This window comes from Sturnira hondurensis, unplaced genomic scaffold (genome assembly GCF_014824575.4).
Source record: "Sturnira hondurensis isolate 20B ecotype Veracruz unplaced genomic scaffold, ASM1482457v3 Scaffold0021143, whole genome shotgun sequence".
Taxonomy (NCBI): domain Eukaryota; kingdom Metazoa; phylum Chordata; class Mammalia; order Chiroptera; family Phyllostomidae; genus Sturnira; species Sturnira hondurensis.
In genome coordinates this window covers 19,905,899-19,930,662 of record NW_028093774.1, presented here as the reverse complement: position 1 = coordinate 19,930,662, position 24,764 = coordinate 19,905,899, and the positions used below count along the sequence as shown (strand labels likewise).

General features: G+C 42.3%; 1 protein-coding gene across 7 annotated transcripts in view; it reads left to right on the top strand.

The window, feature by feature from the left end:
• TTLL5 (tubulin tyrosine ligase like 5) overlaps positions 1–24,764 on the top strand; it is a 255,466-nt gene that overhangs the window by 81,703 nt on the left and 148,999 nt on the right. For all 7 annotated transcript variants that reach the window (XM_037031347.1, XM_037031345.1, XM_037031344.1 and 4 more), the window contains 9 exons: positions 4,559–4,716; positions 6,238–6,544; positions 11,478–11,598; positions 14,810–14,956; positions 16,055–16,158; positions 19,133–19,260; positions 21,687–21,770; positions 22,332–22,733; positions 24,130–24,317. In XM_037031347.1, coding sequence (XP_036887242.1) covers positions 4,559–4,716; positions 6,238–6,544; positions 11,478–11,598; positions 14,810–14,956; positions 16,055–16,158; positions 19,133–19,260; positions 21,687–21,770; positions 22,332–22,733; positions 24,130–24,317 — 1,639 coding nt within the window. The remainder of the gene's footprint in view (positions 1–4,558; positions 4,717–6,237; positions 6,545–11,477; positions 11,599–14,809; positions 14,957–16,054; positions 16,159–19,132; positions 19,261–21,686; positions 21,771–22,331; positions 22,734–24,129; positions 24,318–24,764) is intronic.

Below are 24,764 nucleotides of genomic sequence, written 5' to 3'. Positions count from 1 at the left end.
TATTCATATATTTGGCAATGAAAGAGACCAGTATTAATGTATTAATGAGAGTATTAATGAGAGTATTAATGAGAGTTCAAGTATACTCATGTTAGATTCAAATAAGAGGTTATTTTGGCTTTGACATACCTTGGTCTCTGTGCCTTATGGGATTGAATAGAACCGCTTCCAATTTGTCACAGAACTAAAAGTATGCAAAGTCCCTGTGGCTGTTCATGTTTGGCAGAGCAGAGAAAGGTCTCAGAAGGAGGCCTGGGGTGGCCTTACACTGCTGAAAACTCCAACCATAGCAAAAACTCCTAACCCTTAACACGCACCCTCTGATTGGAGACACTGCATCCATCCCTTCATTTTGTGTCTCTTTAAAAGGCAGAATGAGAACATCTGGCTCTTTGTTCTACATTTGAAAACTTTGTGCTTCATCCAGATTCGTTGAAGCATAAATCTATGTTTTCTTTAAAAAATAAAAACTAATGATTGCCACTAAAAAAAAAACTGAGAGAAATCAAGCTTGTTTCCTAAATGAAAGTCACACTTTGTAAGTTTTCTCCCGTTTCTAGTCAAGGAATGTGCTTTCTAGAGCATTTGCTGTTAATTTGGAAATTAGAAAAAACAAAACAAGAAAAAAGGTAAAATATTAAACAATAAGAATATTTAGAGATCAGTGAGTTCTGTCTCTTGTTCATTTCCTGCCACTCACTTTATATGGCCACAGTAGGGTTCTTTGGGTGGTGCAGAGGTCTGAGCAAGTGGGAGGGAGCGACAGACCGCATGCCAGGGCGTGAAACCAGTCTCAATGCACTGAAGGGTTAAAGTCGCATGTGTGTGTGTTCCTTGACCACATGGAATTGGAAATCAACACAGTAGAAACTCTCCAAATACTTAGTAATTAAACAACACATTTCTACATAATCCATGGGAGAAGGAAGAAACCATGAAGGAAATTAGAAAAATTTTGAGCTGAATGATAATAAAATATAAAATTAAAATGTGCGGGATGCAGCTAAGGGAGTGTTTTAAGGGAAATTTGTATCTTCAAAAGCTTATATTAGAAAACAGAGGCCCAAATCACTGATCTAATGTCCATTCTATGAAACTGGGAAAAAGAAGAGTTACCCAAAGTAAGAAGAAAAAAGGAAACAATAAAGGACAGATAGCAAATAATTTTTGTAAAAAAACAACAATAAATACAATTAATAAAATCCAAAACTTTTCATTGATAAGGTAGCAGAATTGATCAACTCTTATGTAGACTGATCTAGAAAAGAAACAAGGAACAGTAATTACCAATATGAGGTAGGAAAAAGGGATATCACTATAGATCCTACAGACATACAAAAAAGGAAATATTATTAACAACCTTATTCCACTGCTTTGGCAACTTCAATGAAATGTCTGAATTCCTTCTGGGGAGGGAACACTTAGTAAAACTGGTGTAAGCCAAAATAAAAATTTTGAATAACCTTATACCTATTTGGAATATTGACTTTGTAATTAAAAGTTTCCTTCCTACACAGAAAACTCCAGGCCCAGTAGTTTCGCTGTAGTTAAACTATCAAACATTTGAGGAAGAATACCGGTCTCACACAGACTCCTTCAAAAGTCCAGGAAGGGACACTTCCCAGTTTGTTTTATGATGCCAGCACAACTGTGACATCAAAATCTGGCAAAGGCACTTCAAAAAAATCACAGGCTAATATCTTCATGAACATAGACACAGAATCTTTTAAAAGAATATTAGCAAGTAGAATCCACCAGTATATAAAAATAATAATACATTTGACTAAAGTGAGATTTTCCCTAGTAATGCAAGGTTAGTTTGACATTTGATTGATTAGTCAATATAATGCATTATACTAAATAAAGGAAAAAACCCAGATGATCATTTTAATAGCTGCAGAAAGGGAATTTCATCAGATTTCATTTGATGAAATCGAGTACATTTGTGAGAAAAACTCTTAGCAAATCAGGAACAGAAGGGAACTCTTTTAATCTGACAAAGGCTTTCTATGAAAAAACTATTTCTAACATTACTGAATGGTGAAATATTGAAGACTTTCCCCCTCTACACAAAAGCTTTTACTCTAAAACTTCTAGAGGAAAATATCTGTGACTTTGGGCTTGGCTAAAGTTTTTAGACATGACACAAAAAGTAATAATCAGAAGGAAATAAAGGATAAGCTCAATTTTCTAAAAATTAAAAACTTTTGTTTATCATAAGATACTGTTAAGAAAATGACCAGGCCAGCCATGGAAAGGAAGACCTGTGAATAGCCCATGTGCCGAGAGAGTGTGCTTAATAGCAACATTCGTTACCAGAGAGTTGCAAATTAAGTCCTGAGGTATCACTAAACACCCAGCAGAAATGGGTGAAATTGTATCAGGTCATCCTTGTACATTTTAAATATCTCACTAGTTTATTTGTTCATTACACCTCAGTAAGCCTGGTGGTGGAGGAGTGACTGACAATGTCAAATGGTGAGGATGTGTAGCTAATGGAAGGAACTCTCATAAATTATCATTGGCAATACAAACTGGTACGAGCACTGTAGAAAGAGTCTGGCTGTTAGAAAGCCTGGAAAATTTCATTTGGAGATCTTTACCAAGGAGAAGTGAAAAATATAACCACAAAATAACTGCGCAGAAATGTTTATGGCCACTTCATTCGTGATATTCCAAAACTGGAAATAAGCTAATGTCTAGCAACGGGAGAGTGGGAGAACTATGGATTATTCATACAACAGACTAATCCTCAGGAATAAAAAGGATCAACAGTGCTACTTACAACATGGATGAATCCCAAAACCGTGCTGTATGAAAGGAAACGTACACATAAGAGTTCATACTGTATGATTTCACTTCTAGAAGTTCTAGAACAGGCACACCTAAGTATGCGGTGGAGAAATTTCAAACGGTGGATTCCTTTGGGAGTGTGAGAGTTCATTTCTGTTCATTTTCTGATCATTTAAATATTCTGTTCATTTAAATATTTTTAGGATAGTTGGCAAAATAAAATGAGATGGATGTAGCTACAAGGCATTACAACATATTTGCAGGGAATTCAGCTGCTTATTGATTTGAAAATATTTGTACCCAGTGATCAACAAGACAAGCATGTGCCTTGCCCTTCTGTGGATCAGATTCATGTTTTCCCCAGCATTTCCTGCCTCCTTCCCTTGTGCTAGTTAGGGTTTATCTGACTCTTCAGGTTTTTTTAGAAGCTTTCTTAGTTATTACTTTCAAATATCTGATTTGTTTTCTTTTCCTGGTTACTTAATTGACTAAAAGATCTATTTCCACAACTCTGTACGTGTATATGAGAGAAGGTGGGGCAGAATTGAGTTATGGGGACTATCATAAGCTGATTTTGAAATATTTCTGAAGTTCATTAATTTGCTTCCCGTTTCTGCCCCTGGTGTCAGGATCTTCCCTGTTCTGGACCCAATCTCCTGCTCTGGTGATAACGCCTCCGAAAGATTTATGTACTATTCTGTTCACCCACCCAGCTATCCCTAAAAGTCCTAAATAGACCTAAAGACACAACCTTTTCATTGAACTCGGAGACTGAAAATTTCCAGAGAAATGAGGATGATTCTTTGACCTCAAAGGGAATATACCTTGATTTCTAGAAAGTTCAAGAGGGAGAGTTCAAAGCTGTCTACTTTCAGACACTAGCTTCTTTTCTGGCCCGACAACCAAGAACTCTCTCTCTGGTTACCGGTTACCTCTGCTGCCTCGTACTTCTCCAGTCCTGTGTGGATCGGACCTGATACCCGTCACTTCTGTAGTTCATAATTTACTTTGCTGCCTCATGTAGCTGCTGCCACCCGCTCCCCATCCCATTTCCCATTCGTGAGGCGATTGAATGTGGCCTTGACCTGCTTCTGCCACCTGTCCTCGTCTGCACCTCTGACTGAGTCCCGCCCTGTACTGAACACCTGAAGGGCCCCTGCCACTTCTCCCCATCTGTTCATGTGACTAAGTAGCTTCTGAGGGAGGAGTTCCTCATGTTGCAATGGTCGAGACTCGGTGCGTCCCAAGGTCATGGTGACTTTTTACTAAGACACTTGCACCGTGAGTCTCGGTCAGCTCTGCGCTGGGTATTCGCAGATTATCAGCCATTCCTCCCCGGTCTCCACCTCTGCTGTGTTCATTAAATATACTTTTGAAAGAATATTTGTATTAATTCTAAGGTATAATGAATAGCAATAAAATAACACCTCTAGCCACATCCTCGCCTGAGAACCTAGTCACTCGTAAGGCATAATGTATTGGGTAGCACCTTGTGATCTCTGCAGTGAATAGTCGGTATTACTGAATTCATAGAAATACTTCAACATTGTCTTCAGATATATTTTTGTTCAGAATATTGAACCCATTCAGACAGGCCATTAGTGAAGTTTTAATGTAGATTCCAGTATTTTGATTCATCTGTCCAACCCTGTAGAATCCACTCGATTACCTACTGCGCAGGCCCAGCCTGTCGTTATCACAGATTTCTGCCGAGCTTCGCCCTGTGTCGCAGGGGAGGACTTTCTGAGTTGTTTTTTCCCCACAGAACGACTACAGATGGAACACCGGAACTGAAGGTAGAGAGTATAAATTCAAAAGCCAAGCTGCACGCTGCGCTTTATGAGAGGAAGCTCTTGTCTTTGGAGGTGCGAAAGCGTAGGCGGCGGAATGGGAAGCGGAAGGCAGCGAGGCCAAAGTACCCAGGTACGTGCTGGGGAGCTGTCCCTGAGGGCCAGGGTCTGGGCCCTGCCGTCTGATTGAGTCACCAGCTTAACTCTCAGTGATCGGAACCTCCCTAGTCACATGCCCTTGCTTTTCTGTATATTCCTTTTCCTGTGAAACTGAAAGTCAAAAGGATTGTAAGTTTTAAACCTTTCATTCTACAATATTTATATTGACTATCCAAAGCACACACATTGTGGCTTTTGCTTGAATTTCAGCATCATATAATGCCTGATACTTTAGAAATAGCGTTGGCTGAATTTAATAGAATCTTGAGCCGCATTGTTCAGATTTTTCATGATTAGATATTAAGTCCACTTTACCCTTTGACATTGGTAGGTGTTGAAAATATTTTAAACATCAACAGGTGAAGGTGAATTTCTTTTTCTTCCAAATTCCCCCATATATGCNGAGTTGTTTTTTCCCCACAGAACGACTACAGATGGAACACCGGAACTGAAGGTAGAGAGTATAAATTCAAAAGCCAAGCTGCATGCTGCGCTTTATGAGAGGAAGCTCTTGTCTTTGGAGGTGCGAAAGCGTAGGCGGCGGAATGGGAAGCGGAAGGCAGCGAGGCCAAAGTACCCAGGTACGTGCCGGGGAGCTGTCCCTAAGGGCCAGGGTCTGGGCCCTGCCGTCTGATTGAGTCACCAGCTTAACTCTCAGTGATCGGAACCTCCCTGGTCACATGCCCTTGCTTTTCTGTATATTCCTTTTCCTGTGAAACTGAAAGTCAAAAGGATTGTAAGTTTTAAACCTTTCAGTCTACAATATTTATATTGACTATCCAAAGCACACACATTGTGGCTTTTGCTTGAATTTCAGCATCATATAATACCTGATACTTTAGAAATAGCGTTGGCTGAATTTAATAGAATCTTGAGCCGCATTGTTCAGATTTTTCATGATTAGATATTAAGTCCACTTTACCCTTTGACATTGGTAGGTGTTGAAAATATTTTAAACATCAACAGGTGAAGGTGAATTTCTTTTTCTTCCAAATTCCCCCATATATGCTTGTCACTGGCTGCCTGACTGACCTCCTTTCTTTTCTTCCTCCCTTCATTAGTTGAGCACCTATATTAGTTACATTGGTCACTGGGGTGTCATTGGTTAATAAATATTTAGTCCTTGCTCTCACAGACCTTCCAGGGCAGTGAAGGAGAAGGATAGTGAATAAACACAGTAGAGGTATTCCCTTGCTCTCTGTACCTTCATGAAAAGCGCCCTTCTGAAAACCTCTGGCACATTCTAGAGGTTACTAAGATGTTTTTTGCCTTAAGTTGCGAGAGAGCCGTTGGTATTATGATGAGAAACATCACCTGTAATGAAGATGGTTACTAGGCTTTGGAATATGTAAGATCGGACATGGGTATGCCACTAATTCTGGGTGTTGTGGTCTGGTTTAGATATGGGTTTTTATTAAAAAGATAAAAGGAAGGTATTGGGAGAGAGGAAAATTTAATCCTTTTTTCAGCAACATTAGTGATTCTTCGCATTTAGTGATTACCCAACCAGCTGAAATGAATGTTAAAACTGAGACAGACAGTGAAGAGGAGGAAGAAGCTGCCTTGGACAATGAAGATGAAGAACAGGAAGCTTCCCAGGAGGAGTTTGCAGGGTCCCTTGGAGAAAATCAAGCCAAATACATGTCCTCATTGACCATTATGGTAGAAAATTCACCCAAAAAAAAAGCCGTGAAAGTTCCCGAATGGACTAATAAAGGTGAACAATGCTGCAAAATTGAGACTCAGGAGCCAGAACCAAAATTTAACCTGATACAGATTCTGCAAGATAATGGCAATCTTAGGTATGTACCTTTTGTAATTATAATAGTAAAATTGGTAATAGCTACTTTGTACTGTGCACCAGCCACTGTGCTGGTGGCTTTACAGCCATTTTCTGTTTCTTATTCACAGCAGTCCTGTGAAGTGACGACTGTGATTTTGTATTTTTATTAAGGAAGCTGAGTCTTGGAGAACTTACTTGTCCAAGGGATAGAGCTGTGATACAAACCCAGGTCTAACTGGCTGGAGGAGTATTTGTTGGGGTTTAGTGTCTGTCACCAAGAGCACGGGGACACTGAGACGAGGAGCTCAAGCAGCTCATAGTTTAGTATGGGGACACTTCAAGAATGGTGGCTGTGACCCCAGTGTGGACAAAGTCCTCTTGGGACACAGCAAAAGGACTGATTGGTCTTGCTTGGGAAGGCCAGGGAGATGTTAGGGAGGAGACAGTATTTGAACCAGGGTTTGAATGGCGAGCGGGATTTCAGGAGGTTTGGGAGGTACCAGCTAAGTGTGGGGGTGCTAGCAGAGGAAACAGACACAGGGGTGTGATAGCAGTCATTCATTCAGTCCCTCGTCAAGTGTTTATTGAGCACCTGCTATGTGCCAGGAACTGTGCTAGGCTGTACAGTACTACAGTGGGGACCAAGACAGACTCATGGAGCTTACTCTGGCGGGGAAGACTGGCAGGAGACGAAGGAGCAAGGAAATTTCAGGCCGTAACAAGGTCTATGAAGACAGTAAATCAGGGCACAGTGTTAAAATGTAATATTGGGCAGATGGTTTCTTAGATTGGTGTTTGGACATGAAGAAGTAACCTTCAGGGTGGGTCCTGAATGATGAGGAGGAGGTAAGTCATATGATTATCAGGGGGCAGAATATTACAGACAGAACAGCAAATATAAGAGCCCTGAAACTGGAACGAGCCTGACAAGTCTGAGAAATAGATCAGGGTAGCAGAGTTACATGGAGGGGAAGGTATGGTAAGAAATGAGACTAAAACTTGGATGTCATTTGTTAATAAAGGGCTCTAAGGGGAGCCTGGACTTTTATTTTCTGGATGGGTAATTTTTAAGCAGATGAATGATGTGGTCAGATCTTGATTTTGAAAGGAAATTGATTGCACCGTGGGATAGTGATTGGGAAGAGGACAACTGAAGTGGAGAGGTGAGTTTAGGGGCCGTTACAGTGGTCCAGAGCCAGGAAGATGATGTCTTTGACCAGAGTCTTGGCTGTAGGAATGGGGGGAATGGGATGGACGTAGTGCAATTAGCAAGTAAAAGTAGTCAGGGCGTGGTCTCTGTAGGTGTAACACCTCCAGAGAGACTTTCCCAAATTTGGCAACTTCACTCAGTGTAAGAAGCTCAAGAGTTAGCTTGATGATAGAAATACTGTCTCATTTGGGACCTAATGAGGTGAAAGTGCTCTGGGATGAAGATTCGCAGGAGACAGGTGAAAATAGAGCTTCGAAGGTCAGAGGGGACAGGATTGTGTAGTTGATAGTTAAAAACTTCAGAGTGGGTGTGCTCGTTCACTTCGCTTTAGTTCAGTAAGGATCGACAAGGAAAGAAGGAAGAGAATTGAATCCTGGGGAGCACCAGTGTTTAACGGGGTAAAAAGACGAGAGGAAGCAGAGAGGTGGGTGTCAGACCCGGAAGGGTAGTGCAGTAACAGCTGCAGGAGGCTCAGCTGTAGAGGTGCCTCAGCTCACGTAGGACGCAGCGTGGAAAGAGAGGCCTGCATTTATTAGGACCAGGGGTGGGCATAGTGGATAGAAGAGAAGTTGTGAGTCACGGAAATAAGAAAGTAAGTGTGAACTAACTTTNCTCAAGAGTTAGCTTGATGATAGAAATACTGTCTCATTTGGGACCTAGTGAGGTGAAAGTGCTCTGGGATGAAGATTCTCAGGAGACAGGTGAAAATAGAGCTTCGAAGGTCAGAGGGGACAGGATTGTGTAGTTGATAGTTAAAAACTTCAGAGTGGGCGTGCTCGTTCACTTCGCTTTAGTTCAGTAAGGATCGACAAAGAAAGAAGGAAGAGAATTGAATCCTGGGGAGCACCAGTGTTTAACGGGGTAAAAAGACGAGAGGAAGCAGAGAGGTGGGCGTCAGACCCGGAAGGGTAGTGCAGTAGCAGCTGCAGGAGGCTCAGCTGTAGAGGTGCCTCAGCTCACGTAGGGCGCAGCGTGGAAAGAGAGGCCTGCATTTATTAGGACCAGGGGTGGGCATAGTGGATAGAAGAGAAGTTGTGAGTCACGGAAATAAGAAAGTAAGTGTGAACTAACTTTTTCAGATTTGGCAGCGAAAGGAAGGTGAGAATACATAGAACAGAGCAAGCCAAGAGAAAGACTTTTTTTTTTAAACAGGTAGGGATTCTGGAGCTTATTTATAGACCAGGGGAAGGATTTGATAGGAAGAGGGTTAGAGATGCAGAAATGGCTGTATCTATAGAGAGGCGTCCTAAAGGCAGGTGGAAAGAGGCTTGTGGAGGGTCTCTTTCTGTAAGTCAGAAAACCAGCCCCGTGGGATGAGGACGGTGGTTCGAAGTTACAGGGAAAGGAAGTTTGGGTATGTGTGTGTGTGACAGCTTTGATTTTCTCAGGTGGAGGTCAGTGGAGAGTGGTATTTGGGGAGTTTGGGGAGTGGGGACAGAGTTATGGTTTGGAACAGTGCTGTGGAGAATGAGAATGATTTTCTCAGTGAAGCGCACACTGAATTTGGCTGGGAGACCTGGGCCCTGGCTTTTTAGTGCTGACCAGCTGGCCATGACCCTGGACCACTCAGGGAGCTTCTCGGCCATCTCAGTTCCTGTTTCTGTGGGGCCAAAGAGCGGGATCAGACCAGTGTTTTCCAAAGGGATGCTTTCTGGAGGGGGAAAAAAGACTCCACTGAGTTGAAATAGAACTTTTCAAAACCACTGGACTATATTCTAAGGCCCTTTCCAGAAATAACATTCTGCTTAGCTGTCATGGATATAAATTATTTCTTCATAAATCTTATGGATCTCACTTTCTGTGAGTAAACTGTTGTAATTGCAGGGTGTGTTAATATAAATTAGTGGTTTTCAGACTATTCCTTGGAGTTGCCCATCATTCTGTGGGGCATCTCAGTGGCTACTGGGATTCTGGAGAAAGTCCATGGCAAGGATTCAAGACTCCTGGCCCCAGGCCTCTTGTCGTATATTTTGTGTACTAAGGGTCCACATAAGCTTTTATTCTTTAAAAAATAGGGGGGATTTTTTTTGATGTAAATCATTGTGGTTTTCATTCTTTCATTTTTGGGGGTAGGGGAGTGTTTATTTCAAATGACTAGCTGACTAATGTCTCTAATACCTTCTAATCCTGAGGGACAAACTCAGGATTAACACCCCAGGGATCTCTTTAACAAGGGCAAAAAACTCAGTATTTGTTCATTTGATTATCGGCAGTGATTTGCAGCAAAATAATGGTTGAAATCTTAACTTCCAAGCAATAATTCCCATGTCCAAAGACCTTCATGTTTTAGCATTAAAGGGCTAGTCAGTGAGACTGGGCATTCTGCATTGGGAGGTCTGACACGTGCCATTTCTAGCTCATTATATAGCAGGTGAATTCCTTGACCGAAACTGAGAGTCTTTTTCATTTATTTTGACTTGAAAGGAATGTGTTGTGGAGCTTATGGGATGGTTGAAGGGAAGGTGGCATATGGTCTCCAGGTGAACAAGAGTATAGTTGTTGTCCTTGTTGAGAAACTTTTGGAAATGTCAATTTATTTGTTCAACATCGCATTGTCCTCCCATAGGCTGTCCCTGTTCATAACAAAGATGTAGCCTTACTTACATTGTGTGCTCTGTGGATCTTAGGTATTAAACTCCCCAAAGCAGATCTGCTCCCCAACCTGACTCCCCTCCACTCAGTCCCTCCAACACACACATAGAAGCTAGACCTGGACCCTCCTGGGATTTCTGGTTTATTCTGGACGGGGCCCTTCGTCCTAACTTTGGAGGGTCAGTGGGCAGACAGCATTCAGCAATTGCATGTGTGAGGGTTGTAAACAAAGTTTGTGTTGGGCCCCGATCTTCGCTGATGTAATTTTGGCGAGAGTGTCAGAAGGCCGATCAGCTGAAGTAACCAGAACCTCTCCCGAAAGAAAACGGAGCTGCTACAATCAGCAGCTGAAGCGCACACAGATCATCAGTGTCTCCGACACTCCCGCCTTCCACACTCTTCCCGTCACATTTCCTACTCTCCTACCCAGACCGCCAGCCAGGAGTCCGGTGGGCTCTCCGCTGGTGTCGCCGAGGTGCTTTTCAGTGTATGTGAGGGTTTCTTTTTCCCAGTGAACATCTGGGCTTGTCCTAGCCTGCCTGTGCCAAACTCTGCTGGGCCTCACTCATTTGTTCTGGGCTTCAGCCACTCCTGTCCTGTAGTTGAGAAAAGCATGACCTTAAAACTTGGTCTCAAAAGTTCCTTTGTAGGATTTATCTATTTCCTGCTTTGGAGGCCTTTGCACACAGAAATACTAGTTGCCGTAGCCAAAGCCATACTTTTGCACTAAATGATAAGTATGTTCTTAAGGGCCTCCAAGGGAGAAGAACTTCTCTACATTATTACAAAGGCTCTTGCGAAGATTCAACACTTTTCCTGCCCATTCCCCCAAGAAAGGTTTTTAAAAAGTTCAAAGAACTATATAAGGGTAGGAAACCTAATTTTTCTGTTTTTGTTTGAGTTCCTCCCGTGGAAATGATGAGAAAGTGAATAGGATTCTCCATTTCTGATTCCTTCAATAGAAAACAAAATCTCATGTACTGTTGAGAAGGAATCTTTCTGTACTCAGTGACTGTGTATTTGAGGGGCTTTATTTTTCTTAGCATCCTAATAGGAATACCTTCAAAGGCCACTCTCAAGAGAGGCAAGTATGCGTTCGGCAGGCTTGCCGTCCGCTCTCCTAACCGTGTGTCGTTTTGGGTTTCCGCAGCAAAGTGCAGGCCCGAATAGCATTCTCCGCCTATCTCCAGCACGTCCAGACTCGCCTCATGAAAGACAATGGAGGTCAGACATTCAGTGCCAGTTGGGCTGCCAAAGAAGATGAACAGATGGTGAGGCTCTTCTTGTTGGGATCTTTTTACTTCCCCTGTTCCTTTCCTTTTTTCATTTCTTTTTTCTATGAGGGTAAAGAACAATATAGTCTTCGGGTAAAGAAATGATTTCATAGTCTAGTTCACAGATTTGTCTCACTTTAACACGCAGCGAGTCTTCATTCCCGAGCCGTGTTCGTTATCCTGCGTGTTGAGGGCATCAGTGCATATTATTCCAAAATGTGAATTGATTGCTCACTAGATGTCAGGCCCTGTGGAAAGCCCTGGAAAAGAATAACAGAATCCTTTCTCAAGCAAACTTAGGGTTCATTAACTCTGTGAAGGAGGCACTACCATTCCCATTTTATAGGTGAGAAAACAAAGACCTAGAAAGGGGAAATAACCCGCCTGTTGTCCCGCAGCTTGTACGTGGTAAAACCAGAACTTGAACTCAGATGTTCTAATTGTCCATTATTTGCTCTTGCGTTGTTTCCCTGAGTCATAAGGCATTTATTTTTCTGTCCTGAAGTGTGGCGTTAGCTCTGTGGAAGCTTTGGACACTACTTTATCATAGGACCTCTGAGAGCGTAACGTTCTCCATTTTAACATTTTTTCTTTACTAGTTGTAACTTTATAAAATTCTTAGATTGCTGGAAACAGACTTGTGTAATAATATTTACTGTGTATCAGTCCTCTGGACATGCCTAGAATTTAATGTTCTGGCAAGGCTTTTCCTTTTGGATCAGAATGACAGGGAACTTCAGTTTCTTTAGTCAGGTCAGTGCTTAGGGATGAAGCCACCACGCTTCCATGGCATTTTTAGCCACAGGGATCTGTCACCAAAAAGAGAGGGACCTTTAAGTCTGAGAGGGCTGCATCCTTTGTCCAATTAAGTAGTGGGGGCATACAGTGTGCCAGGCTCATAATAAAACACAATGGCTATCCCAGAAAACAACTTGAGAATTTAAAGGAGCCAGCGCAACCCAGAGATAAAACCTTGTGTGAATAGTCCTTCAGCCATCAGTGGGAGATGTAGCTCTGCTCTTTCCGAGTGGAAAATTGAAACTGCCTCTTCAAGAGTCGGTTTGTCTGCTCCACTGTGAAAAAATAATGTTTTAATATAACAATTTAAACCATCCTATAGTAAAGAGAGCAGAGTAGAACTATGAAATTCAACCCTCTAGTTATGAGTCTATTTCCTTATACTGGAGTAAATTGGCACCAAAAGACAATGAACCAACATCAAATTCAAGAAGAAAAAAATAACTCAGAGGAGAATAACCACTCAGCTGTTGGCTTGGAATCCACACAGGATTTCTATGGAGGTTTTACAAGAATATGTAGGATCATCACTGCAAAACTTAATACTGGCTCTGTGCATTTATTTTGAAAATATATCTAGAGAGCAACCCCTGCCCCATTCCCTGAGGATTGTGGCAGTGGTCTTGTTTGTGAGGAACGTAGCTGTAGAATTATCTCTTTGGTCCCCGCTAGGGTTGGAGATTCTTTATCACACAACCCACAGAAAGCACATCAGTAGGGTCCCAACATCTGTCATCTTAAGCCAATTTTACTGTGTTTGACAGAGGAGGGAGGGAACAACTATATTTAAGGCCTGTGGCTTTGCAAAATCTTCCTTTGAAGAGTTTGTGATGTTATGAATGACCTGACTGATGTGAATTCAAGTTTCAAAATTCTTTGTCCTATCTCAAGTGGGATGCATCCATTCTCCCCCTCAGCGACCCCCCACTGTGCCCTGCTTGCCAGTCCTTAGTTCCAAAGGCTCCCTTACCCCTGGGAAAGAAAAAAACATAAGCCTTCAAGCAGCAGTACTTTCTTTCCCTTTGTCAGAACACTTTTTAAATCAGTAGTTTCTACTCTTTTCCTGTGTTCTTCATTACCCAGCTCTTAACTATTTCTATTTTTTCTCTATTAAAAGTATTCTATTGAAATTATCGCCTACTGTCCTTACCCACGGCCTTATCTTGGTCATGGTCCTTCCCAGCTCCAACATCTTGGAAGCTTTGGACATGGGACCCTTTCCTCCCTCAACTTCTGTGACACTATTTTGTCTTGGAGTTCTTTCTACATTTCTGATGTTTCTACCATGGGATTGTGTGTGTGTGTGGGGGGGGTTGTTTGTGGTTTTTGGTTTTTTATTTTTCTGATTTTTCCTCCTCTTCTCCATAACCATGACTATTTCTGTATTCTTTCTCTGCTCTCTTAACCTTTGATATTTCATGTGCTTGCATGGTTTTTGTTCCATTTCTTATCTTTGAATGCTGCTTCCCTGAATAGCTTTCTCCGATCACCCTGTTGGAAGTGCAATCTGCAATCCCCAAATGAAAGAAAAGGAGGAAGTCTCAGAAAGAATGTTAGATGAAATAGAGGCAAGTCAACTATCAGATGTGGAATTCAAAGCACTGGTTATCAGGAAATTCAAAGAGCTTACCACGAGCTACCAGAAACTACAGGGAAGCTACAATGAACTCTCCGCAAACTATACCAACATGAAAAAGGAAATAGAGACCATCAGCAAAGGCCAAGAGGAAATGAAGAATACAATTTCTGAACTGAAGAACACAGTAGAAGGTATGAAGAGTAGGATCGATGAGGCAGAAGACCGCATAAGCGAGATCGAAGACAGGGTTGAAAGAATCTCCCCAGACGGACCAAGTAATGGAAAAGAGAATTAGAAAGAATGAGGAGAATTTAAGAGAAACGCAAGATAATATGAAATGTAATAATATCCAAATAATAGGAATACCAGAAGGAGAAGAAGAACAAGGGATAGAAAACCTACTTGAAAGAGTAATAACGGAAAATTTTCCTAATTTGGTGAGAGATAAAGTCACACGAATCCAGGAATTGCAGAGAGTCCCAATCAGGTGGAACCCAAAGAGGCCTACTGCAAGACACATCATCATTAAAATGGCAAACCTCCAAGGCACTCGAATTATTGTAATACTATTTGCATAAGAATGATGACAGTTTTACAGCTGTTACTTTGTTGCATAGTTACTGATTTTGACTTTTCGGTTGCCAGCTTATGAGGGAAGAGAATGCATTTCTTCTGTGTCCTTCTTATCCCTCACTTGTTTGTTCTGAGTCTTATTTGTTGAGACGCATAGTTTGCATCTTCTCATGTCTCTGTTGTGTGATTTCTCGATAGCTTGTCTCCTGTTGCTCAGCACCATCTCTGCTTTTTTCCCCAATGACTTTTAATTCATAGGAGCTAGTGGTTCGTTTCCTCAAGCGAGCGTCGAGTAACCTCCAGAACTCACTGAGGATGGTGCTGCCCAGTCGACAGCTGGCACTTCTGGAACGCAGAAGAATCCTGGCCCACCAACTAGGTGACTTTATCATTGTGTACAACAAGGTCGGTGGCCCCTCTGTTAGTCTTTACTTCAGTCTTTACTGTCACACATGGTCAGAACCAGGCTAGCACCTCTGTCCCCCTGGGTGGAGAGGCCCTCGTCCAACTTCTCTTCCCCAATGTCATCATCCCCTGTGCATGACTGTCACAGGGAACTGGATCCAGCTGGGCTGAAATGCCACTAAGTCATTGCTTCTGAAAGCCCCAGTGGCCATAGTTGAGTCTCACCAAAAGGCATGTTCCTTTCCAGCACCATGGCGCCTAGATGGCCCCTGGGCTGTGGGATTTCCCACTGCCATCGTTGTGCCTATAGACAGTGGTGAACTGATTACTGGAGAGCTAATTTGAACTGTAGATTTAATATAATGGCACCCTTCTTTCCTGAGAGAACAATGCTTTGTTCTCTAGAGCATTTTAACCAGTGACATCATTTTGCAGAGAAGCCCAGGAGATACAGTATTTGGTTCAAGTATTTTGCACAGCATCTTTTATCCAAGGGTCTCAGAATGCTTTAGAAATATCTTTTTTCTTTGCTTATAAAATGTATGATCATTTTGCAGAAGAGAAAGCTGAGGCCTGGAAATTTAAATGACTTTTTAAAAGATGCATGAAATGGTTAGTAGAACATTAGCACAACCAAATCCATAGCCACGATTTATTCCAGATCTGTCGAGAATTTTGGTGTGTCTTGTATCAGGGATGAATTTATTCACTTTGAGTGCTGGTATAGGAGATCTTTGAAAGCGTGTCTTCTCCCTAATTGTAACAAAATACAGTCTGTTGTCATATTGTTAAAGTTGTAAGTGTGACCATAGACATTACTAAAGTACTTTAAAAAGCCCTTTTCTCAGTGGGCGGTATGGGTACAAAGCAAAAATATGATAAAAATTCTGAAACTTTTATTGGGAAATTTCACAGCGTTTAATGAAATAATGGCAGAAAGCAATATATCAAATTTATAGGTGGTAGAAGTACAGGGAAGAATTAAATCTCTTTACTCTAAAGATAGTTAACCTAGGGCTATGAAACCAGATGATGAAGTGTGCATTTATCAGGAGTCAGTTTTATCTTGTTTTTCTGTGGGGGTTGGGGCCTGGGTAGGAAACAGAACAAATGGCTGAAAAGAAATCAAAGAAGAAACTTGAGGAAGAAGAGGAAGATGGGGTGAACGTGGAAAATTTTCAGAAGTTCCTCAGACAAGCAAGGTAGAGGACATTCTTGAAGAGTAAATACTATGTTCTTCATCTTCCACGCCGTCCCATTGACTTCCCAGTATTCCCTTGTTTCTGACACGTGGACGTGAGTAAAATCACTCTTTGGAGGGAAAAACAAGTTTCTTAGGCTTGGCCTCTTCGTGTCTCGGCCAGTTAGGTTGCCGTTGTCATGGTTTTGGGTATCAAAACACTGCTGCTGGGCATCTGGGCTGTGTTTCTAGACGGCCTTCAAAGTACCCATCACTCGAAGTGCCGAGAGCGCCCTTCGGGAAGTTGCAGTTAGAGGCTTCTAGTGTTGACTGCATCTGAACTTGTCCCTGGCCTTCTGAAGCAGAGGGATGACCACATTTTGCCTATGTTAAGTGGGTTGAGGAGTTGGCCATTTCTCAGCACTGTGAGGGTTACACCTAATTTATATAAAATAGAACAAATCCTTCATGCTTGGGGTTAGCCTTTTGGGATTTGAAAATTTCAGCATTTGGCTATCTTGACATAAATCAGAAGGCCATTTTGTTCATTTACAGTATGTGTCCAAAGGAAAGGGTAGCAAAGGTTATTTGATTTTAAATTGGGTATGATTTGTACTTAAAAGCCTTTGTCTAAAGCAGACTTACAAAAACCACAAAAGGATAACCATTCATTAGTTTTCAACCATCAAACTCATAGTGGGGGAGAAAAGCAGTAGAAAAATTAACTTTCGTCATGGCTGGTGTGGCTCAGTGGAGTGGGTGCCAACCTGTAAACCAAAGGGTTGCCGGTTCGATTCCCAGTCTAGGGTACATGCCTGGGTTGCAGGCCAGGTCCCCAGTTGTGGGTACATGAGAGGAGGTTTTGACGTTTCCCTCGCACGTCGATGTTTCTCTCCCTTTATCCCCTCCTTTCCCTTTTCTCTAAACATAAATAATTATTTAAAGAAGGAAAGAAAAATCAACTCTCAGTTGATTTGTGAAGTTGAGTCAGGTGGTGATTTACCCGTCACCAGCACAGTATGGTCTGTGTTCAGTGCTTTGCGTAGACCCGGCTGTAGCCTCAGTATCATGTGCTCAAACACACAGCAGATAGCACATCATTGTTTAGCAGTTCACAGTTACGTAGTCACTTCATTGACATTCTTGGGTCTTGAGTAATAGGATCGATAAACCAGGTATAGAAACAAAGCAAGAAAGCGTTTCTTACATCAACATTATAAAAATATCTATAGAAAAGAAAAAAAACTAAATTATATTCAGAAACTGGTTCTTTTAAAGTAAAAAGACTAACTTCTAGTTCCTTTTAGGGGTCTTAAAAATCCCTAAAATATTTTTTTAAAAAAAGAAAAAGCAACTTTTGAAAATGTCTTGTGTATTCCCCTTCCAGGCCCAACACAGAACTAAAAATGAATTATATACACTCTTAACTTGGACATAGATTTGAAGATAAAGTATATTTACTACGGGTTGTGGGGTAAATGTGGATTGTTGGGAGGAGGTGGTAGCATCTGTTCTTTGACTGCATTTGGGGGTACACGCATGCCTTTGTCAGGGCTGGGGAGTTTGAAGCCCTGCAGGAGCCAGGCAGGGAAACATAAATCAGGAGGGTAAGACGGGGCATACGGCAGCTCGTATTTGGACCGAGCTTAGCCTTTCCCTTTAGTGTGAAGGGCCAAGTAAAACGCTGACGGGCAGAGGCAGTTGCCCACTTGCAGCCTCAGCTTTAGGCCTTCGGTAGTCACTTGAGGTCCTTATCTTGTGGCACTTTGCTACTTTGGAGACCTTGGGGTTCGCCCTGAAACACATAGATGCTGTTTCCTAGGTTATCATTACAGCATGTGCTGAAGATGGGGTATAGTTTCTTTGTAACAATGCAGGAATACTGTGCTTATTTTACCTGGAACATAGCCAGGCTCCAGCAGAAAAATGCAAAAAGCCATTGAGAGGCTGCTCTAGATGTTACCAAATGCACGCGTGGTATGTGCACTAGGAGAATCTTACAGGCCTTCGTCTATTTCCTGATACTTCCCGTTTTGTGTATACTCATAAAGCACACATAATTTCAATACTGGAAGTGACTGAGAGGCCATCTAGTGCATTCTGCTTTGTGGTGCCGATGGTCAGGGAGCTCTTCTGTGGTTGCACCGGCGGGTCTCCTTTTTGCTGACAGGGACGGAAGGGCAAGCGGCTCCATCAGCAATTGTACTTCAGTTACCTGGAAGTGAGGTGGGCAGACTGTAAAGGGCCGTGTAGGAAATACGCAGACTGTGGGCTGCATGTAGTCTTTATAGCATGTTCTTTCTTTATAAGATTTTATTTATTTTTAGAGAGAGGGAAAGGGAGGGAGAAAAAGAGGTAGAGAAACATCAATATGTGGTTGCCCCTTGTGCGCCCCCTACTGGGGACCCAGCCTGCAACCCAGGCCTGTGCCCTGACTGGGAATCTAACCCGTGACCCTTTGGTTTGCAGGCCAATGGTCAATCCCCTGAGCCACACCAGCCAGGGCTTTATAGCATATTCTTTAAAAATACAAAAGCCCTTCTTAGCTGGGAGCCATACAAAACCAGGCTGCTGGCCAGGATTGGCCTGCAGTCTGCAGTTTGTTGACCCTGACCTAGAACATGGCTGACAATGGAACTTTCTGTGTTATAGCTGCTGATTACTTGGAATGTGGCTCGTGTAAGTGAGGAAAAGGGTCTTTAAATTTACTTCATTTAAATTGCCTTAAGTTTTTGATAGTCACATATAACTAGTGGCCACCATACTGGACAGTGCAGATCTAGAAAATTCACTGTGGAATGAATCAAGTCTTACCATACTCTAAGTGTTTAGATCGCTTTACTTCTGTTGTATTTAACCATTTACCAATAGGGGGTTTCAGCTTGTGCTGTTCGTTTTCCCACTCTCCAGCTTACTCCATTTCTGTAATAAAATCTGGTAGAAAGATTTTCCAGAACAGCTTCCTGTTCTGACTATGTTTTCTCTCCTCATTTCAGTGAGGCTGAGCTGGAGGAAGTGTTGACTTTTTATACCCAAAAAAACAAGTCTGCAAGTGTCTTCCTGGGGACTCACTCAAAGACTGCTAAAAACAGCAACAGTTATTCTGATAGCGGGGCAAAGGGTGGTAAGTATGTTGGTTAATTAATGAAAAATAAGAAGAACGAGCAAAAAAATGAGATGCAAACAACAGCCAAGGAAATCATGTGCTGGCCGAGCCCTCACAGCCTCCAGGGTGTTGGAATCTTAACCACGTCGAGGGAGGGGACGGGGAGGTTTTCCATCTTTGTACCAAAGGCAGAAGAGGGACATGATCTGATTGTTTTAAGTGATAATTAACACCAGAGAGCTTTTCAAGACAAATTAATAGCCAACATTTAGTGAGCACTCATACTACTATCTGCTGGACATGACCTTATTTTTTTTACCTCCAAAAATCACGTGGTGCGCTTGCTTGGGGGCGCCCTTGGCCCTGCTGTGGGATGGGGGTCGGAACCTTAGCCCGCCTGCCACATCTCCTGCTCCCCCTCCGTCCTTCGCCTCTCCTGATGAGATCTCACTTCCGTTAAACTTTCTGCTTCCTCTAGCTCCTCAGCAGTGGCATTTGGGGCAGGACCGTTCCATACCTAGTGGGCTGTTGAATATCCTTGGTCCCGTTCCCTAAATTCTGTTAACTTTCTTCAGTCAGTGTGATAACCCAGAATGTTTCCACATGTTTCTAAAAGTTCTCAGGGCTGGGGGACACCGTGATTGGGGATTTTGGAATTGATGTAGAACAAGGTATCTAGGTCAGGTCATATGGTCAAAAAACAGCAGTGATGATGTGTTATAAACACAGCTCTGTGCTTTCTATGTGAGGTTCACTTAAAATCTAGATGGAAGTAAAAGACATAGGTGATCAACAACCTAATTTTGTTAAGGAGCTAAACGCCAGATTCAAAGATGGAGACTTTTTTCCTTCTCCTAAGGCCATCATGGTCTAATATGGAAATGGGATAATTGACCTTTTAAAATGGGAGTTTGTTTCCTCCCAAAATGCTCTTAATGTTTTAAAAAAACTGTTTAGGTTTGGAGGCTGTTCCACAAATGCATATTTAGCTCCCTGTGTAATTGACTTACTCCATTCCTAGAAGTCCTACTGAGTTCAGTCATCTCCTTGAGCTTTTGTAACTTATCTACATCTTGAAGCTGGTTCCTTCCTCTGTTCATTGGCTCCTAAACATTTCTACTGAGCACCTGTTGTGTGTCAGACGCTGTGATAGGAGGAGGCATTGTATGTCAGACGCTGTGATAGGAGGAGGCATTGGTGTCAGATGCTGTGATAGGAGGAGGTGTTGGTGTCAGACCCTGTGATAGGAGGAGGCGTTGTGTGTCGGACTCTGTGATAGGTGGAGGTATACAGTCAACAGGAAGAGGGTTGGGGGAGAGCTGGGGGAGGGACGCTGAGAAGTTCTTGTGGTGAGGGTGGGGTAGTGGACAGTGTGTTAACCCAGGTAGACGAGGGCCTGGGTTGGAATTCAGGATATAACTTCTTCCCTGGCAGGAATGTGGAAGCCCCAGCAGAATGAACTGGCAGCTTCTGTTTGTATAAATGGGTCCCTGGAAATTCCGGGGTTCATGTGTTAAGGAGATTGGTATCTGTCTATACCTCTCAAAGGATAACTGGAGGGGCAAAAGGAAGGCCTCAACTGAGGAAACGACATTATGACATTTGATAGTACCCAAACTCATTTCCTACACGAGAACACAATGACACTGTGACCAGGGCTGACGGTGATGGAGAGAAGAGAATTCCTGTGTCCTCATTCTTTCATTCCGAAAGGTCATCTGTGAAATGGCCTTTCTTAAGTTTCTCTACGAGCCTAGCCCTTGAGAAAGATTATGGAGTATTCCCCTAAGTATATGATTAGTTCTGGCTGTCATTTTTCAGAATTCTGTGGTAGAAAAAAAAACAATTTGTTTTGTTGTTGTTGTTTTATTAGAGTCATTCTGTTGTTGAATATACTAATCAAACTATCTCAAATAAACACAGGCAGCTTACGGAAGTAAAACCAGGGAGCTTCCTTGAAGATAAGAGCTATTGATCTGTAATCTCCAGGTGTCAGGACAGCAAACACTGGGGCTGTTCTTTCCGCCTCTCGATAGTTGCCCTGCTCCATACACATGACTCCAGTGGGTACTGCCAACCAGCTTGGTCTCCTGTTCCCATAGTCTGAATTCTTGGCAGAGGCGTCGGACTGCCCTTACTTCTTTTCTTTCCTAGGCATGTCCTAGCTTGTTGGCAGCCCATGGATGGCTGCCCTGGGTTTAAATGTCTTTCCCCGGTTCGGTTAGTGGGAGCTGGGGTTGGCGATAGTTGGGAATCATTTGAGTGGATGCCCACTCAACAGGGCAGTTGGGTCTGGCCGTCCTTGGAAGGTGTGCTGGGATCAGCAATGGTTCCTGGGATTGATTACTGGTTGTGTTATATTTTGGAAACAAAATTATGTGAGGTGGTGCCCTAGGAATTGATTAGTGGGACAGCGTAAGATCAGTCTTTATCTTCTATTTCAGATCACCCCGAGACAATGGAAGAAGTGAAAATAAAGCAGCCCAAACTGCAACAGGCACCAGAAATTCACTCTGATAAATTATCTCGTGAGTGACTTCGAACTGTGTGGTCTTGCTGCTCACTGAGAAATCCTTAAGAGAGAAAGAAAATGTCCTCAGATATTAGATGGTTCTAGAGCAGGAGGCATCACCCTAAGAAGTTCTTTTTCACTGTTGTTCTTCCCTGAGAATTTCTCCGAATCTCCCAATAACCTGTTTTCCTTCCAGCGAATTTCTCACTTTAAAGTTAAGAAATTCTGATCCTTTTTCTAGAAGGGTGAGAAGCAGAGGGGAGGGTGTTTTCTGCCCCGACCAGAAACTTTGTGTGATGCCTTAACGTTTGTAAAACTCTGGCTCTGGTCAGTGGGCTTAGTCTCAAGTTCAGCTTTGAAAAAGGACTAAAAATAAACCGTCTCTGCTGCCACATTGTCTCCGTAGGCAACATTCATTACATTTGTAATGACTACTCAGTAAAAGTCTGTTTTTCATGATTTGTTTCTTAAGATTATTTTGATGTTTAAAAATGTTTACTTCATGCTTTATTGTGATTATATGTCACTTTTTCTTAAAATGATGTGGGTTTTTTGTTTTGTTTTGTTTTTTTCATAGGATTTGCCACTTCAGCAGAAAAAGAGGTTAAATTAGTCTATGCCAACTCTCCCTCCGCTGCTCTTTCCGGTCCTGCTGCTACTCTTCCCCAGAAGGTCCCCAACACCCACTTGTCATCTGTTATTACAGCCTCTGACCTCTCCCCAGGGCCTGGCCACCATTCTTCTCTGTCTCAGATTCCTCCCGCCATCCCCAGCATGCCTCACCAGCCAGCAATTTTACTGAACAGAGTCCCCGACAGTACTGCGCCCTCCACACACTCCGGGGCCCAGAACATACCCAGCCCTGCTGGCCTGCCACGCTGTCGGTCAGGCAGTTACACCATTGGCCCCTTCTCCTCTTTCCAAAGTGCTGCGCACATCTATAGCCAGAAACTGGCTCGTCCCTCTTCAGCAAAGGCAGGTGAGTGCGAAAACGAAAGGCAGTCTGCAGCGTCAGCTCCTCCCAGCCCCAGTAAAAAGAGAATGGCATCTTTCCCTTTGCCTTCTCTTTCGAAAGGTAAAGGGACACATTGCATTGTTCTTTTTTTCTTTTTTTTTTAAGATTTTATTTCTTTTTAGAGAAGGGATAATATGGTTACTTTATAGTTCCTCTTTTTGAGGAACTTCCCAACTGTTTTCCAAAGTGATTATATTGTTTTACCAGCAGCAGTATGTGAAGGTTCCCATTTTGCCACATCCTTGCCAACACTTATTATGGTCTATGTTTTTTATGTTACCCATCCCAAGGGATGTGAAGTAGTGTCTCCTTTTTGTGGTTATCATTTGCATTTCCCTAGTGATTAATGATGTTGAGCACCTTTGCATGTGCTTATTGGTCATCTGCATATCTCCTTCGGGTAAATGTTTATTCTGATCCTTTGCCCATTTTTAAATTAGGATATTTGTCTTCTTATTGTTGAGTTGTAAGTGTTCTTTCTATACATTCTAGATACAAGTCCCTTGTCAGTGACATGTTTTAGAAGGATTATCTCCCATTCTGTGGGTTGTCTTTACATTGTCTTATGCACGTTATTTGGTAATGTGGCTCTTAAGTTGGGAAATAAATTTACAGGTGTTCATTATAATATGCTATAGAACTTACTCATCTGTTATGAATACTATTTTGAATCAATAAACAGGAAAAACTTTAGCTCGTTTTAAAGTAGTGTCACCAAGTCGTACATACAGAATGATCACAGTTACAGCAGCATTAATAAGACAGGAAGGAAGCACATAGTGTTTCCGCTTTCTTGGATTTTTAAAGGTTTTTAAATAAGATGTGTGACTTTTAGTACAGAAAAAATATGAGCCTTGTTTTTTTGTCAAACTATTTATTTTTTGCTAGAATTTCAGTGCTCAAAAACCATGGAACTCTGATATCAGAGCTTCGGTAGAAGGGTTGTGGACGATTTGACAGTGGATGCCTCAGACTGCTGAGAAGTACAGTCACGGCAAAGGAAAACGGGACTTTTGATGAGTTTCAAGGCTACGTCATTGTTCAATTAGTAGATTCTAGGGTTGGTTATTTTCCACTACACAGGATGAAATTTTTGTGTGTGTGCGAAGCTCTCATAGTAAGAGAAACACATTAATAAATGCATGTAACAATTTGGCAGTAGGAAGAGTTTTTAGGGTAGAGTAAGAATTTCTTTTTATTTTTGCTAACATTGGAAGATAGTTTGATGTTCTGTATGTTTTCAGAGATCCTAGGATTCAGTAAAGTAATCTGGCTGAGATTTCGCTGTCATCATGTTAAGTTTTCTGGCCCTTTTTTCTTTTTTAATATGAGAAAAAACGTTCCTTTTTTTTTTTCTTAGCAGGTTCAGGCCATATAAGCAAACAGCATGCAGGAGTAGCCAAAATGCAGAAGGAAGGAGAAGATGTTTCTTCGTATGGCAGACGGTACAACCAAGGTGTGGTGGCTGCCGAGCTCCAGCGGCTGGCCGAGAAGCAGGCGGCCAGGCAGTACTCGCCCTCCACTCACATCAGTCTCCTCACCCAGCAGGTACGGGCAGCGAGGGTGCCAGCGGGCCCTGTGGGCCCGAGACAAGGTTAACAACAGGGTGCTCTGTCCTTTCTTCTCCATCTTTACTAATTTCCATGTACTGTTGCCTGTTGAGTGAGTATTGTAGCTGGTTTCCAGCCAAAGAATGAAAATGCTCCTCTTCAACTCGAGAGATGAGTTTCTGTTACGGGCGTTACAAAGTTAAGTCTGCTGTGGACTCTGGTATACTTAGTTTGTGGATAAACAGCCTTGAATGATCAGCTGTAAGTGTACTTTTAAAGGATCTTTAAAAATAACTTCTTTTCCTGGTACAATTTTCTAGTGAATTCCAGTCTTATAAAATTCTTACCAGAATGCCACAGGATTGCCTTTTACTGTTTTTTTTTACTATACCGTCTTTCGTCTCATGATCTCAGGATGTTGTATGGATGAAGCATTTCAGCACAA